A 12814-nucleotide genomic window follows, 5' to 3' on the forward strand; every position below is an offset into this window, starting at 1 on the left:
ACACTTATTATACTTTATAGCTTAAAGACTTGGCATTTTTGTCGCAATTAAAACAGTTACCAGGTGTCTTGATAAGAGGTCTTATTTACATTCTGCTTTCAAAACAGACAAAGGATAAAGAATTACAGCACACTTATTCCCATTTGTCACATTCTGGTTGAAATCTTTCTATTTTGGATGGTGGATGGAGGTTAGTTCTGTCTCATTCAAAATCTGAGTACAGTTTTTTGTTTCCGTGACAACCGGGGCAGAGCTAGGTCATGCAATTAAAGTGAGGATTAGTCACTGCTGTCAAATTAAATGCTATATTTAGTGATTTTGCAAACTATTTTTGTTTAATTTTATAATGGACTAGAAAGAATTTTAATGACTATTTGCGGCTGTAGAGACTATGACATAGAATTGGGATTTTTTTTAATTCAGCAAAATTCAGAGCCGCTTGCTTATAAACATTTTCAGAAATATGGAGCATATAGCAAAAAAAACAACTTTGTTGTTTTACACTTTACAGGCCCTTTAGAGACCGAGCAATTTGTATACAAACATTTTAAAAAGTAAATTTTCCATAATAAATCCCAATAGGTATCCGAGTTTAAATAGTTTGCAACTGCCAAAAATTTCACAATGCATGCTTATCTCGTGATAGTTGAACTCGAAAACTTGGTCTATTTGCTAAAGGCAATGATCTTTCACCTATTTCCCCTCTCCCCCTATCACTTTATAGGAATGACTAAACCAATAGGCTGTCATGTCACCTCACTGGGTCACATGACTGGCATTGTGCCACTTTAAACATACTGTTCACAGCAATTGGGTTACCTCATCTACACTTGGACCTATATTTACGCATGGATAGTGCTGGCAATAGCCTTACTCTATTGGATTGGTTCCGGGATTATTGAAATATTACAATTATCACAGTAATTAATATTTAAAATCTCTCTCACAGTGTAAATCAAAAGTGAAAATTAATATCAACTGTTTAGTCAGACAGTTCTTACATTGTCTCTCGTTGTGAACAGGTGTACCTAATAAAGTGTCCTGTGACTATTTTTTCTACAGTAAACCACTTATTGTTGTGTTTGAACTTTGAACTTGTGTTCAGGTGACGGACGCTACTCTCTACTGGGACAGCCCCTCCAGTACAGCCTGTGTCCTCCTCAGCTCATGCATGGCCAGTCGTCATACAACTCCCATCAGGTCAGGCCTGTCTTACTTGGGATACTTGAACTCCCCATGTTATGTTTACTGCCACCTAATGTCCTAACTGCAATCCTGCAATCCATTCTATGTCAAATTCAGGGCCAAGGAGTCATGAAACACGGTGCACGAGGGAAGAAGCAAACGCTCAAATCTGCATCCACTGATCTCGGCACAACCGATGTTGGTGAGTTTGATTGCCTGAGAGGTCTTGTGGCAAAATGGTTAATTGATCACAAGGCTAAAGTGATTACGTTGAATTTAAAATGCGGGTCCAGCCAGGTAAATAACTACTAAAGACTACACTTTATCAGAAAATCCAAAGTGGGGAAACCTACCAGCACACATTCTGATGTCACCATGCAGTAGGCATTGTCATCAAATACAATCAATTCACAGGTCTAAATAAAAACAAAACAGTTTTAACACATGATTTGTAGAAATGGCAAAAAAAAACATTTAAGTTTGTCCTCTATATCACTATTTGTGCCAATTGAGAGCTATAATAATAATAATAATAGGAAGTTTTTCTCGTGCCACAGTTGCGCTCATAAGTTATGGGCATGTAAATTTATGAGCACAACTGTGGCGTGGTGTGAAAAATGTTTAATGCCCATAAAATTCAAAATGCTGCCACCAGTTATTTTTGATATTTTCAGAGGTTGGAGTGGGCATAAGTAAAGCATTTTTGTGTCATTAAGAGAGGCAACCATTACCGAATTGTAGTCCCCCTCCCCTTTGAGGGGGGATACTTGACTCATTGAGACATTTTCAGCAGTAAAAAGTTAATATTTTGTCCAGAATGAATTTGATAACGTCATTATTTTTCATGTAGAATTAACACCTTTAAAAACTATTTTTTTCACTCGTCGACTGAAGATGACAACCAATCGTGGCTCAGTTTGCTAACCAAACCCAGAAAACAGGTGAGCCATAATTGGTCGTTACCTATTTCCTTAGCACAGGTGCTGTCATCTTCAGTTAACAGCAAGTGGAAGAATTCGTTTTTAAAGGTATTAATTGTATGTGAAAAATAATGTACTTATCAAATTAATTCTGGACAAAATACTAACGTATCACTGCTGAAAATGGCTCATTGAGTCAAGTATCCCTTTAATGTAGATCTGAAGCAGACCTATGAAGAAAAATCACTCTGAATTGACCTCACACAGCATTGCAATCTTTAAAAGCCATCCAATAAACGGGCCTGTATACACTTTGATATGTCAAATTCCGCCCGATTGTCTGTTGAGAGGAAACCCGAGATATTAGTGAGCAGCGAGGCCCGCTAACCTCTCACTTGTCTCTTTATCCATCTCCATCTGCTCGTGCCTCAGTGGTGAGTCGCGTGCTGGAAGTAACGGACCTGCCCGAAGGGATTTCGCGTCCAGACGCCGAAAAGCTCTTCAACCAGCTGTCGCTGTGCGGCGCCAAGATCCAGTGGCTGAAGGAGCCTCATGGAGGCCGGGGGAGCTGCGGACCCGCCGGGGCCGCGGGCATGGCGAGCGGCTGCATTGACCCGGCCCACCTGTACACGGTGGTGGCCGTGTTCCCCAGCACCATGGCCGCACAGAGTGCTTCCTTCAAACTGAACAACAGCGCGGCAGGCCTCTTCAAACTGAGGGCCGCCAAAAAGAACTATGACCTGCGCGTGCTGGAGAGAGCCAGCTCTCAGTGAGAGGACGACACGCGCTGACTCGCGGCGGGAAAAGGACGGAGGACTGAGGTGGGTCACGGGGGTGGGGGGGGTGGGGCACTGCTCTTGGTGTACAATTACAAAGGAAAAAAAAAATAAACAAACGTGTCAAATGTATAAAAAGGGAAGGTGTGAATCTTGAGGTGGTCGGTGTTTGCTTTCGATTATGATTTCGTCGTTGGTTTTTATTCCTCGTTTTTTGTATTTATATAGCTGAAGAGCACACGGGACACGCAAGCATGCGTTTCACCCTTGAAATTTGTGCTGCCATCACACGGGAAATGCGATCTCACGCACTACAGGACACACGCGCATACATGCACTCACAACAGGGTCACGTAGCACACAAAAAAGAAAACACACTGGACATTCGACCTCAGCCGAACCTCTTCGTCCTCCACCTTTGCGTCCTTTCTTCTCCCAGCGCTTTTGCCGTCATCTTCCGCCACCTCGCCGATTTACGCACTCTCTCGAGTCCATCTCGCCATGTCTCATGCTGCTCTTTCTCTCTCTCTGTCTCTCGCTCTTCTCTCGCTTTCTGTTTGCCTTACTGCTGTTGTGGGGTTCTGTATTGCGCTCTTCTTTTCGGGGGAGGGAGAGGGGTCAATATATTTATATAAGTGATGTAAGGAATAAAGAAATCTATATATTCAGTGATTTTTTTTTTCTTCCCTCCTCCCACGAGTGAAAAAAAGTTTTTGCCTTTTTTTTTTTCTTCCTTCCTTCCCTTTTCATCCCCTGCTCCTATTCCCCACATAGCCCCTCTTTACTGTCCTCTCCCACAACGTCCAAGTACCCTCCCCCAACCACGTTGTGTTTGCGTTCTTTTGTTGACAGCTGTGCAGAAAGTATCAGAAAATGTAGTTGAAGTGCACAATGATTGCATATGTCTACTGTAAATTTTATTTAATCTGTTATTTTTCTGTTTGTTTTTAAAAATATAAAAGGTGAAAAATCAAAGAAAGAATTGCTTGGTGTGTTTTTATTATTCTTCAGTGCGTACAGGTTCAGCTGTCCGGCTACTTGGTTGCGGTCCTGTCTCCTACTCTCTCTTCAACACTCGTGACACCATCCTGGTACACACAATGTTGTTGTTTTTTTCCTGTTGAGATCCCTCCATGTTTCTGTACTGCCTGTCTTTATTGGCATTACGGGCGAGCTGGAGCCTGTCGCAGCTTCCATTAGGTGAGAAAAGCATTTTTGATAGCAATTGTCCTCATTTAGGTCATTATAGGCGAGGAAGAAAAAAAAAATACATTTTGAGAAGGGATCACGGATGAGACCAGGCTGCAATACAGTAATGCCAAGTGGTCAACCATTTATCACACGGTAGGATGCTTTGCAATGTTAGCTAAAGCAGCATGGGAGTACATTTAATGAAATGAAAAGCGCCACAGGTGCCCACGGGGAAGTTGTTTTCTTTAGCAGCTATCTCACTTCTGCAGAATTCTGATGGCAACAGCTTCATGTCACTCATCGCCACTGAGCAGGACAGGAGTGGGGAAATAAAAACGGAAATAGGGGAAATGGCAGCAAAACAGGACAAAATCAGGGTGAGGCATATGATGTTTGGCATTCTATAGTACTTGAGCCCATACTCTAGAATGTGTTGGAAGATGTCTGTTCACCAAAAGACCAGCATATTGTGAGCGTCAGGCTCAGGATGGGACACAAGGTACCACGAAGTCAGCAAGATAACAAGGTGCTAAAAGCCGTAGCTTACACACAGAAGCGTCAAAATCAGAACATTCTTGTGTCCCATTCCTTGAATTTACCCTGAAGGGGATTATGAGTGCAATGAATTAAAATCCAAACTTTAATTAAAAAGACATTTTCCAACGTTGATAATATAGAAATTGAGTTTGATAATGTGTTTTTCTACAATGCAATGTACTAGGGAGATCCTCTGTGCTCATCTTCTTAAATGAGTGGTTATATTAGGGCCGGGCGCAATTGGGGTAGCTGTGCAATTCTTTACCATTCAGCTGGGAGAGCCTTTCAAAGCGTTTCAAGTGCTCAGCTGTCCCAAACTGTCACACATGGAGAGTCGGGCTGGGCTGGGAAGGGCCGGGACTGGCCATGCTGGTATTTCTTTTCCCAATCTCCCACCTGTTGGGAGTCTCATTCGGAACCTCGGACGTGGAAACGACGGCCAGACAGAATCGTGAGGAGTTCAACATTCATGGTTAGCTTAATCAACTACATTGTGCTTGTAAGTCATTTCTATCTTTTTTTTGGTTACAGTTTTTAGATGTTTTTGGTGTTGCATGGCTGTATGTTTTTCGACGGAGTAATCTGAGTGGTTTCCTTCTTACAAGGAAAATCACCGTGACGTTATAATGGTGGGGAAAAAATATTCCTGTACAATCTTGATAGATTTTCTTCATGATCACACATATATTTGTTCCTATTTTGTTTGAAATAATTTTGCGTGTGCGGTGACTCCCAGACCTCAGCTTCTGGTACATCTGATACCTAAAACGTAAACTTTTGTTCTTCCAGTACCAAAATACTCCGCTTCTCATAATTTAGGACCCAAAGCCTCAGTTTTTGGTACTTCTTGGACCTAGTACCGCACCCTTCTGATACTTCTATGACCTGAAACCTCAGCATTTCAGTCCATCTTGGACCCAAAACCTCAACTGTGCACGATGGCCAACTACGACTCGTGAGTACACGTTCACAATAATAGTTATTATAAAATCTGTTGATCTACTATGGTGGAATTTGTCCGTGCTGCATTTTTTTTTTTTTTTAATGCCTCTGTGATGTTTTGCTATGTGACGTTGACAGGTTGGATGACAAGGAATCAGTGGATATTCATGACAACCCCCCTCTGCCGGATAATGTGGTGAAAGAGGAGGATAACACGGTAAGTCATATTGCATGGGTTGTTTATTCAGATGTCCCAAGTAAAGTATATACAGTACCAGGGTTATTATAGTTTGGGAATTTTCATTTTGCTTAGTTTTTTTTAAAATTTGGTTAGTTTTAATTAGTTTTCAGGGTGGTTCTGTTAGTTCTTATTAGTTTTAGTTATTAAAAAAAAAAAAAAAAGCTTAGTTTTATTTAGTTTCATTATCAGTTTACGTTTTTTAAATGTGTATTATTTGTGAGCAATATTTAATAAACACCATCGTAAAATGAAAAAAGTAACACATTTTTTACCTAGTTTTGCATTCCGGCTGAGTTAAATAAAAAAAAAAAAGCAGGCAAGCCGAGCTATTTAAGGCAAAAGTCAAGCACGCAAAATTGTCGCCCAGGAGCGACGTCATCTGAAAGTGCTTTTCTATTGGCTGCTGCTAGATGACGTCACTTCTGTGTGACACACTTTCAAACGTCCTTATTCCAGTTAAAAAAATCGACTTAACATCACATTTAAAATCATCCCCAAAGGCTCATGCATTAAATTAATAATGGTATCAAAGACTAAAACGATGGACATTTTGGCTATAATTATAGCGTTTTCGTTTTTATTTTATTTTGTTAATGAAATTGTTTTTTTGATTTTGTTTTTTTTGTTAGGTTTCGTTAACTAAAATAACCGTGCACAGTACTATAGTAATATTTTGAACTTAAAATGTTAAAGCATAATGGTAAACACCATTGACAGGCTAACCAAACGAGCATCAATATTGTGGTACTAATAAACCTTTTAAACGATTTAGATTTCAACACAAATTGTAGCAACACATGCAAACATAACATCCAACAAAACTAAGATGCATGTGTTCTTTATCCTCTGCAAAAAATGACTAATACTGTAAGTTTTTTTGTTATTCTGCTTTTATATCAACATATTTAATTGTATGGTAGTTTGTAGGTATTATACTGCCCCCTGGTGGTCAAGGCTAACACCACAAGGATCAGCAATGACTCTTTAATTCTTTACATTCTTTACAAAAGCTACAAAGTACAAAAATGTCACATTTTCATGGTGATTTTTCGGGCCTAAAAAAAAAGAACACATACTGCAGAATACATGTCATGACACATGACACAGTATTTTTTTCATATGGCCACCCCACCTTTGAACACTGGGAAGAGCCATCACCTATTGTTACCACTGGGGAGCAGTTTTCCAGAGCGGACGGCGGAGGGGGGCATTCCGGAATGTTCCGAGCCATTGTGGCCGCTGGCTTTAGGAACGCTGACAGCTGAATCGAGTCGCCGAGTGACACGCGGCATAATGTGCGAACGGTGCGCTGTATTACCGCTGATTGCGGTGCTAATCCACTGCCTGACGAGCGCAGCACAACCTCTAATCCTGACAATGACGGCGAGCTGGAGGCCGCTCACGTCTGAAGCCTAAATGTGCGTTTGCCTGCACGATCAGTGCAGCAGTATATTTAGGAGTAGCGTTAGGAAAGCTTTTGTTCGATTTCATTTGGGGATTCTGCCGCTTGGCAGTCAAAAGCTATTTTGGGATCTAAGCCTTTTCAAGATGTCCCACCTGTGGCGTGTCGAGTCTACAAAGTTACTTTTTGAACTCATTTTCTGACAGTAAGCAGAATGTACGCAGGTTGACACTCGCTGTTCTCTGTTTAATATGATGTGTTGCTAAAAGTCTTTGCAATTTAGCGTCACCGTGCGTATAGTATACTGTATGTGGGTTCAAATAAAAATGATTTTCTATCAGGTATGATTTAAAAAAAAAAATAAAAAATACTTTTGTGGCTCTTCTTGTAATAAATGTTGCCAGGTGAAATTCAAACAGTTTTTTTTTTTTAAATGTATTTATTTTTTAAGCAAATTCAAGGGAGGGTAGAGGGTGTTTGCTGCCCGGCCAATCTTCACCAACGTTATCTGACCACACACCACAAAGAAAATAAAAAGTCTTCACAATGTAGCATCACACATTGGCGAGTGAGTTTAAGTAATTCAAATTTGGTAGAAAAATATCCATGACAAGTTAGACTTTGAAGGACACCTGGAATGGGGCAAAATGGCTGCCTCGAAACAAAATGGCTGACTCCCAGTCTCTTTTTTTTTTTGTGGGTCTGTTCATGTTGTTGCCAAGTGAAACTAGCTTCTAAGGCTGAAATTGAAAATAAATAAATAAATCAAGGGTCATTGTGGGCGTATGTTTACAAAGTAGGTTGTTCCCAATTTGTAACAATTGGACTTAAAATGGGGGCTCAATTGCTCTCATATGGCTGCTTCAACCTAAAATGGCAGACTTTTTGTACATCGATTCTCGAGCCACTTTTTTGTGGGTCTCATGATAGATAGACACAGAGTGGGGAGCATTACTGAGCCAAATGTAACCACATGATCCGCCCACATAAAGTTTTCCAATTTAACCTCATCCCATCTGTCTGGTATACGCGGTTTAAATCAGTATTGAAGGGCCAAAATGAGCCCTAAAATGGCCGACTTCCTGTTAGTTTTACAGCATGGCTTTTTTAGACTCTTATTAATAGGGTTGAAATTTGGTAGCAATCATCCAAAATCTCTAAAACATGTTTTCTTTGAAGGACCCCTGGAAATTAAATTTGCTAATGATGCTAATAATTTTTTAGAAAGTGTTATCTCACTAAATGGTGTGTGTTGTGGCGCAGGTCTACTTCATCTACGACGAGGAGGTGGAGGAAGAGGAGCGAGACGAGCCGCCCCCGCCGGAGTCCATCAAACCCATCAACGACCGTCCGCACAAGTTCAAGGATCACTACTGCAAGAAGCCCAAGTTCTGCGACGTGTGCGCGCGCATGATCGTTTGTATGTATCGGGCTTCGTGCATTACAAGCGTTGACTTATTGCGCTCCCTTATTTTATTTTTTTATTTTTAAACATTTTCTTCTCTGTCTCCAGTAAACAACAAGTTTGCATTGCGCTGCAAGAACTGCAAAACCAGCATCCACCACCAGTGTCAGTCCTACGTGGAGTTCCAGAGGTGCTTTGGCAAAATTGTGAGCTTTCTTTTCTTTATTACTTTTATACAAGTGCCTCGTAGCTGCACATTTGAAATGATATTGATATTATCATTATCAATGTATCATTTTTGTATAGTTGTAAACTGTCAGTTTTTTGATAACATCACATAAATTTGGCAGAGTATTGTGATATTGTCAGTATTATTTAAAGAGTTTTATGATACTATCAGTATCATTGATACAGTGGAATTATACGATCAACATTTTTGCCAAAATAACCCGATGATACCGGTATTGTGATACTGGGTGTGTTGTTGGCAAAGTATCCTGATACTGTTAGTAATTTTGATCAAAATATCAGTAATGTGTTAAAGATTGTGATACTGTCAGTATTGCTGGCCAAGTGTCATGACACGTGTCGTATCATTTGCAAAGTATTACGAGACAATATTTGGCAAACAGTTTTGATACTGTCAGGATACTTTCATTATCAATATCATTTATCAAGTTTTGTAACCTTTAAACCGCCAACACAAATGTAATAATTATATTGAAATTAAATGAATTAAAAAATAATTATATATTTTTTATTATTCATATATTTTATTATAATAATTGTTTAATAATTTTTTTTCCCCAACAAAAATTAAGCTTGTTGCAAGAATTTGTCCAATGATATTACTGAATTAAATTAAATTAGTAAAACAAAAAACAATTTTTTTCCTCAACAAAAGTAAGGTTGTTGCAAGAATTTGTCCAAATGGTCAAGCTAATAAAAATAAATAAAAATAAACTGTTTATACCTAGTTTACATATTAGTTTAGTACTTTAAAGGGATACTTGACTTATTGAGCCATTTTCAGCAGTAAGAAGTTAATATTTTGTCCAGAATGAATTTGATAACTTTTTTATTTTTCATTTAGAATTAATACCTTTTAAAGCTATTTTTTCCCACTTTCTGTCGACTGAAGATGACATCACCTGTGCTGAGGAAGTACCGGTAGGTAACGACCACCAATCATGGCTTAATTTGCAAACCAAACCCAGAAAACGGGTGTACCTACTTCCTCAGCACCGGTGATGTCATCTTCAGTCGACAGAAAGTGGGAAAATTAGCTTTTAAAGGTATTCATTGTTCCTAAAAAATAATGAAGTTGTCACATTAACTCATTCACTGCCATTGACGGCTATAGACGTCAAAAATTCATTTAAACTATTTCGATTAGTTCAACATTTTTTTCCACTTTTGTTAACAAGAGTATGAAAACCTAGAATCTTTTTATGGTACATTTAGAACAGACATAAAATTTGTGATTAATCGTGAGTTAACTAGTGAAGTCATCATCTTTTTTTCCCATCAATTTATGGCAGCGAATGAGTTGAGTTCATATAATTTTCGTGATTGTTCCACAAATTTGCACCTCTAATCAACTAATTTATGCTGCTTAAGTATTGTAATACTAAATATTTTTGGGAAACTATCGAGATACCGTCAGTATCGTGATACCATCATGAGTATTGCTTGCAAAATCCCGAGATGCTATTGCTACTATTGCTGTATTATTGGAAAAATATCATGATGCCATCAGTATCTTTGGCCAAGCTTGACATCATGCGAATGTGTCTGTCAGCCTCCAGGCTTCAGGAGAGCGTACAGTTCTCCTCTGTACAGCAGCCAGCAAAATGCTACCGTCTCCCAGCTGTTGCCCTTCTGTGAGTCCTACGACTGCAATATCCTTAAGCTAATATCCTTAACTCTTTGACTGCCAGACGTTTTCAGAAAAGGGATGCCGTGGGTGCCAGCCGATTTAAGCATTTTTGACTGATCTTTCAAGGTCCACAGAAAATTATGTGTTTGGACTATGGAAACACACATACTACCAAATGAAAGATTGGACTCTCATCTTTCATCAGAAAAAAAAGTTTGTTTCTACCTTATTCCGTTTTTCAGTAATCAACAATAGAAAATGGTTAGTTTCACCTCTGTTTTGAAAAAAAACCCGTCTTTTAACGTCTTTGGCACTCCTCCATAGGATTTTACTAAACGTTATTTAACGTTTTTGGCTGTCAAAGAGTTAAGCTAAACAAACTGAAGAAACTGTAATCAAATGTCTTCTTTTTTTTAAATAAATTTTTTTAGTCTTATGCTTTTCCATTTGTGTTTCCTTCTCGTCGGTTGGATGATTTTGGTTCGCCAGCGCAGTCGAATCGGACCGACCCCGTGTTTGAGACGCTGCGCGTCGGCGTCATTATGGCCAACAAGGAGCGCAAGAAAGGCTCAGAGGACAAAAAGAACGTCAGTGTCGACGCATGTACAATCCAATTTGTGTACAATAATTGGTGTCCTAGCGTGCTATTCGTTTTAGATGATGATGATGATGATGGAGGAAGACGAATCCCTGCCCAAACAGCAGGAGAACGGCAGCGAAGCGGGTGACTAAAGTTTATGGTTAATTTGTCAAATGTTCAGAATCATTGGCAAAGTGAATTGATTCCATTAGCATTGTTTGCCAAACTGTTATCACAAAAAAATTGCAAACTGGCAAATTATCGTCATAATAAAAGTCTATTTTGTGTGTTTTTAGCTAGCTCAGAGGGAGACAAGCGAGGAGACAAGGCTCCAGCGGCGGATGACAAGGTTCGACTGACAAAAATGATCATGCCAATTAGTTAATCTAGGAAAGGGACAAAACGACAAATGTGATGACGACATTTCTCTCGTGTGTTGCCAGAGTAAAAAGCCTCAGCCAGGGAAGATCGGCATGTTCAGTCAGTCTCATTACTACTTGGCTCTGTACCGCTTCAAGGCTGTTGAGAAAGATGACTTGGACGTTCAGTGAGTGTGCAGTAAAATGTCCTCGCACGTCATTTTTTTTTTTTTTAATGAGTCAACAATGACATCCTGTTTGTTGCCTAGCGCCGGCGACCGCATCACAGTGATCGATGACTCCAATGAAGAGTGGTGGAGGGTGAGTAGGTTCTCAAAATGGTGCCTTGAGATACCTACTGTAAATACCGGTACTCATTTTTGCCTAAAGAGAATACATTTTCTCCACGGAGAATGTTCGGGTTTGTTCTTGTGAGAATCAACTTTTTATACTCAACTTGTGTGACTTTTTTTTAGCCTCAAAATCCAACTGAAGAAACACTTTTCCAACTCTGCCGGATCTGGTGGGGCACTGTCTTACTTGCCCCTAACACCCAATCGCTGCCTTTTTTTTTTTTTTTGCTGCTTAACTCTTTGACTGCCAAAAACGTTAAATAACGTTTAGTAAAATCCTATGGAGGAGTGCCAAAGACGTTAAAAGACGTTTGTTTCAAAACAGAGGTGAAACTAACCATTTTCTATTGTTGATTACTGAAAAACGGAATAAGGTAGAAACAAACTTTTTTTTCTGATGAAAGATGAGAGTCCAATCTTTTATTTGGTAGTATGTGTGTTTCCATAGTCCAAACACATAATTTTCTATGGACCTTGAAAGATCAGTCAAAATGCTTAAAATCGGCTGGCACCCACGGCATCCCTTTTCTGAAAACGTCTGGCAGTCAAAGAGTTAAATTATAATAAATAAATAATCTCGGGAATCTCTAAATTGAGATCTAAAAATCGAGGGTGAGAAGCTCGGTCATCCGAGAGGGACTCAGCGTCGAGTCGCTGCTCCTCCACGTTGAGAGGAACCAGTTGAGGTGGCTCGGGCATCTGGTTCGGATGCCTCCTGGACGCCTCCCTGGGGAGGTGTTCCGGGCATGTCCTACCGGCAGGAGGCCCCGGGGACGACCCAGGACACGCTGGAGAGACTATGTCTCTCGGCTGTCCTGGGAACGCCTTGGGGTCCCGTCGGATGAGCTGGCTGAAGTGGCTGGGGAGAGGGAAGTCTGGGCTTCCCTGCTAAAGCTGCTGCCCCCGCGACCCGACCCCGGATAAGCGGAAGAAGACGGACTGACGGACGGACGGATCTCTAAATTGTGGAAAATGGATAAATAATATAAAACGATACATCTTCACCAACTTTCCTTTGCGTCTCGGGCTAAAATTTGTCTCCCG

At 40.1% G+C, this 12814-nt stretch overlaps 2 protein-coding genes across 13 annotated transcripts in view; both read left to right on the forward strand.

Annotated features, from left to right (window-relative positions):
• Nucleotides 1-2888, forward strand: part of r3hdm2 (R3H domain containing 2) — a 48262-nt gene extending 45374 nt beyond the window's left edge. For all 11 annotated transcript variants that reach the window (XM_077572399.1, XM_077572400.1, XM_077572398.1 and 8 more), the window contains 3 exons: nucleotides 1106-1200; nucleotides 1303-1387; nucleotides 2538-2888. In XM_077572399.1, the coding sequence (XP_077428525.1) occupies nucleotides 1106-1200; nucleotides 1303-1387; nucleotides 2538-2878 (521 nt within the window). In that variant the 3' untranslated portion in view covers nucleotides 2879-2888. The remainder of the gene's footprint in view (nucleotides 1-1105; nucleotides 1201-1302; nucleotides 1388-2537) is intronic.
• A 1277-nt stretch (nucleotides 2889-4165) lies between these two features.
• LOC144056049 (SH3 and cysteine-rich domain-containing protein 3-like) overlaps nucleotides 4166-12814 on the forward strand; it is a 31022-nt gene continuing 22373 nt past the window's right edge. For both annotated transcript variants that reach the window (XM_077572412.1, XM_077572411.1), the window contains exons 1-11: nucleotides 4166-5108; nucleotides 5429-5564; nucleotides 5690-5768; nucleotides 8458-8614; nucleotides 8708-8805; nucleotides 10401-10482; nucleotides 10968-11065; nucleotides 11136-11202; nucleotides 11355-11407; nucleotides 11502-11605; nucleotides 11687-11738. In XM_077572412.1, coding sequence (XP_077428538.1) covers nucleotides 5548-5564; nucleotides 5690-5768; nucleotides 8458-8614; nucleotides 8708-8805; nucleotides 10401-10482; nucleotides 10968-11065; nucleotides 11136-11202; nucleotides 11355-11407; nucleotides 11502-11605; nucleotides 11687-11738 — 807 coding nt within the window. In that variant the 5' untranslated portion in view covers nucleotides 4166-5108; nucleotides 5429-5547. The remainder of the gene's footprint in view (nucleotides 5109-5428; nucleotides 5565-5689; nucleotides 5769-8457; nucleotides 8615-8707; nucleotides 8806-10400; nucleotides 10483-10967; nucleotides 11066-11135; nucleotides 11203-11354; nucleotides 11408-11501; nucleotides 11606-11686; nucleotides 11739-12814) is intronic.

The sequence above is a fragment of the Vanacampus margaritifer genome, chromosome 8 (genome assembly GCF_051991255.1).
Source record: "Vanacampus margaritifer isolate UIUO_Vmar chromosome 8, RoL_Vmar_1.0, whole genome shotgun sequence".
Classification (NCBI taxonomy): Eukaryota; Metazoa; Chordata; class Actinopteri; order Syngnathiformes; family Syngnathidae; genus Vanacampus; species Vanacampus margaritifer.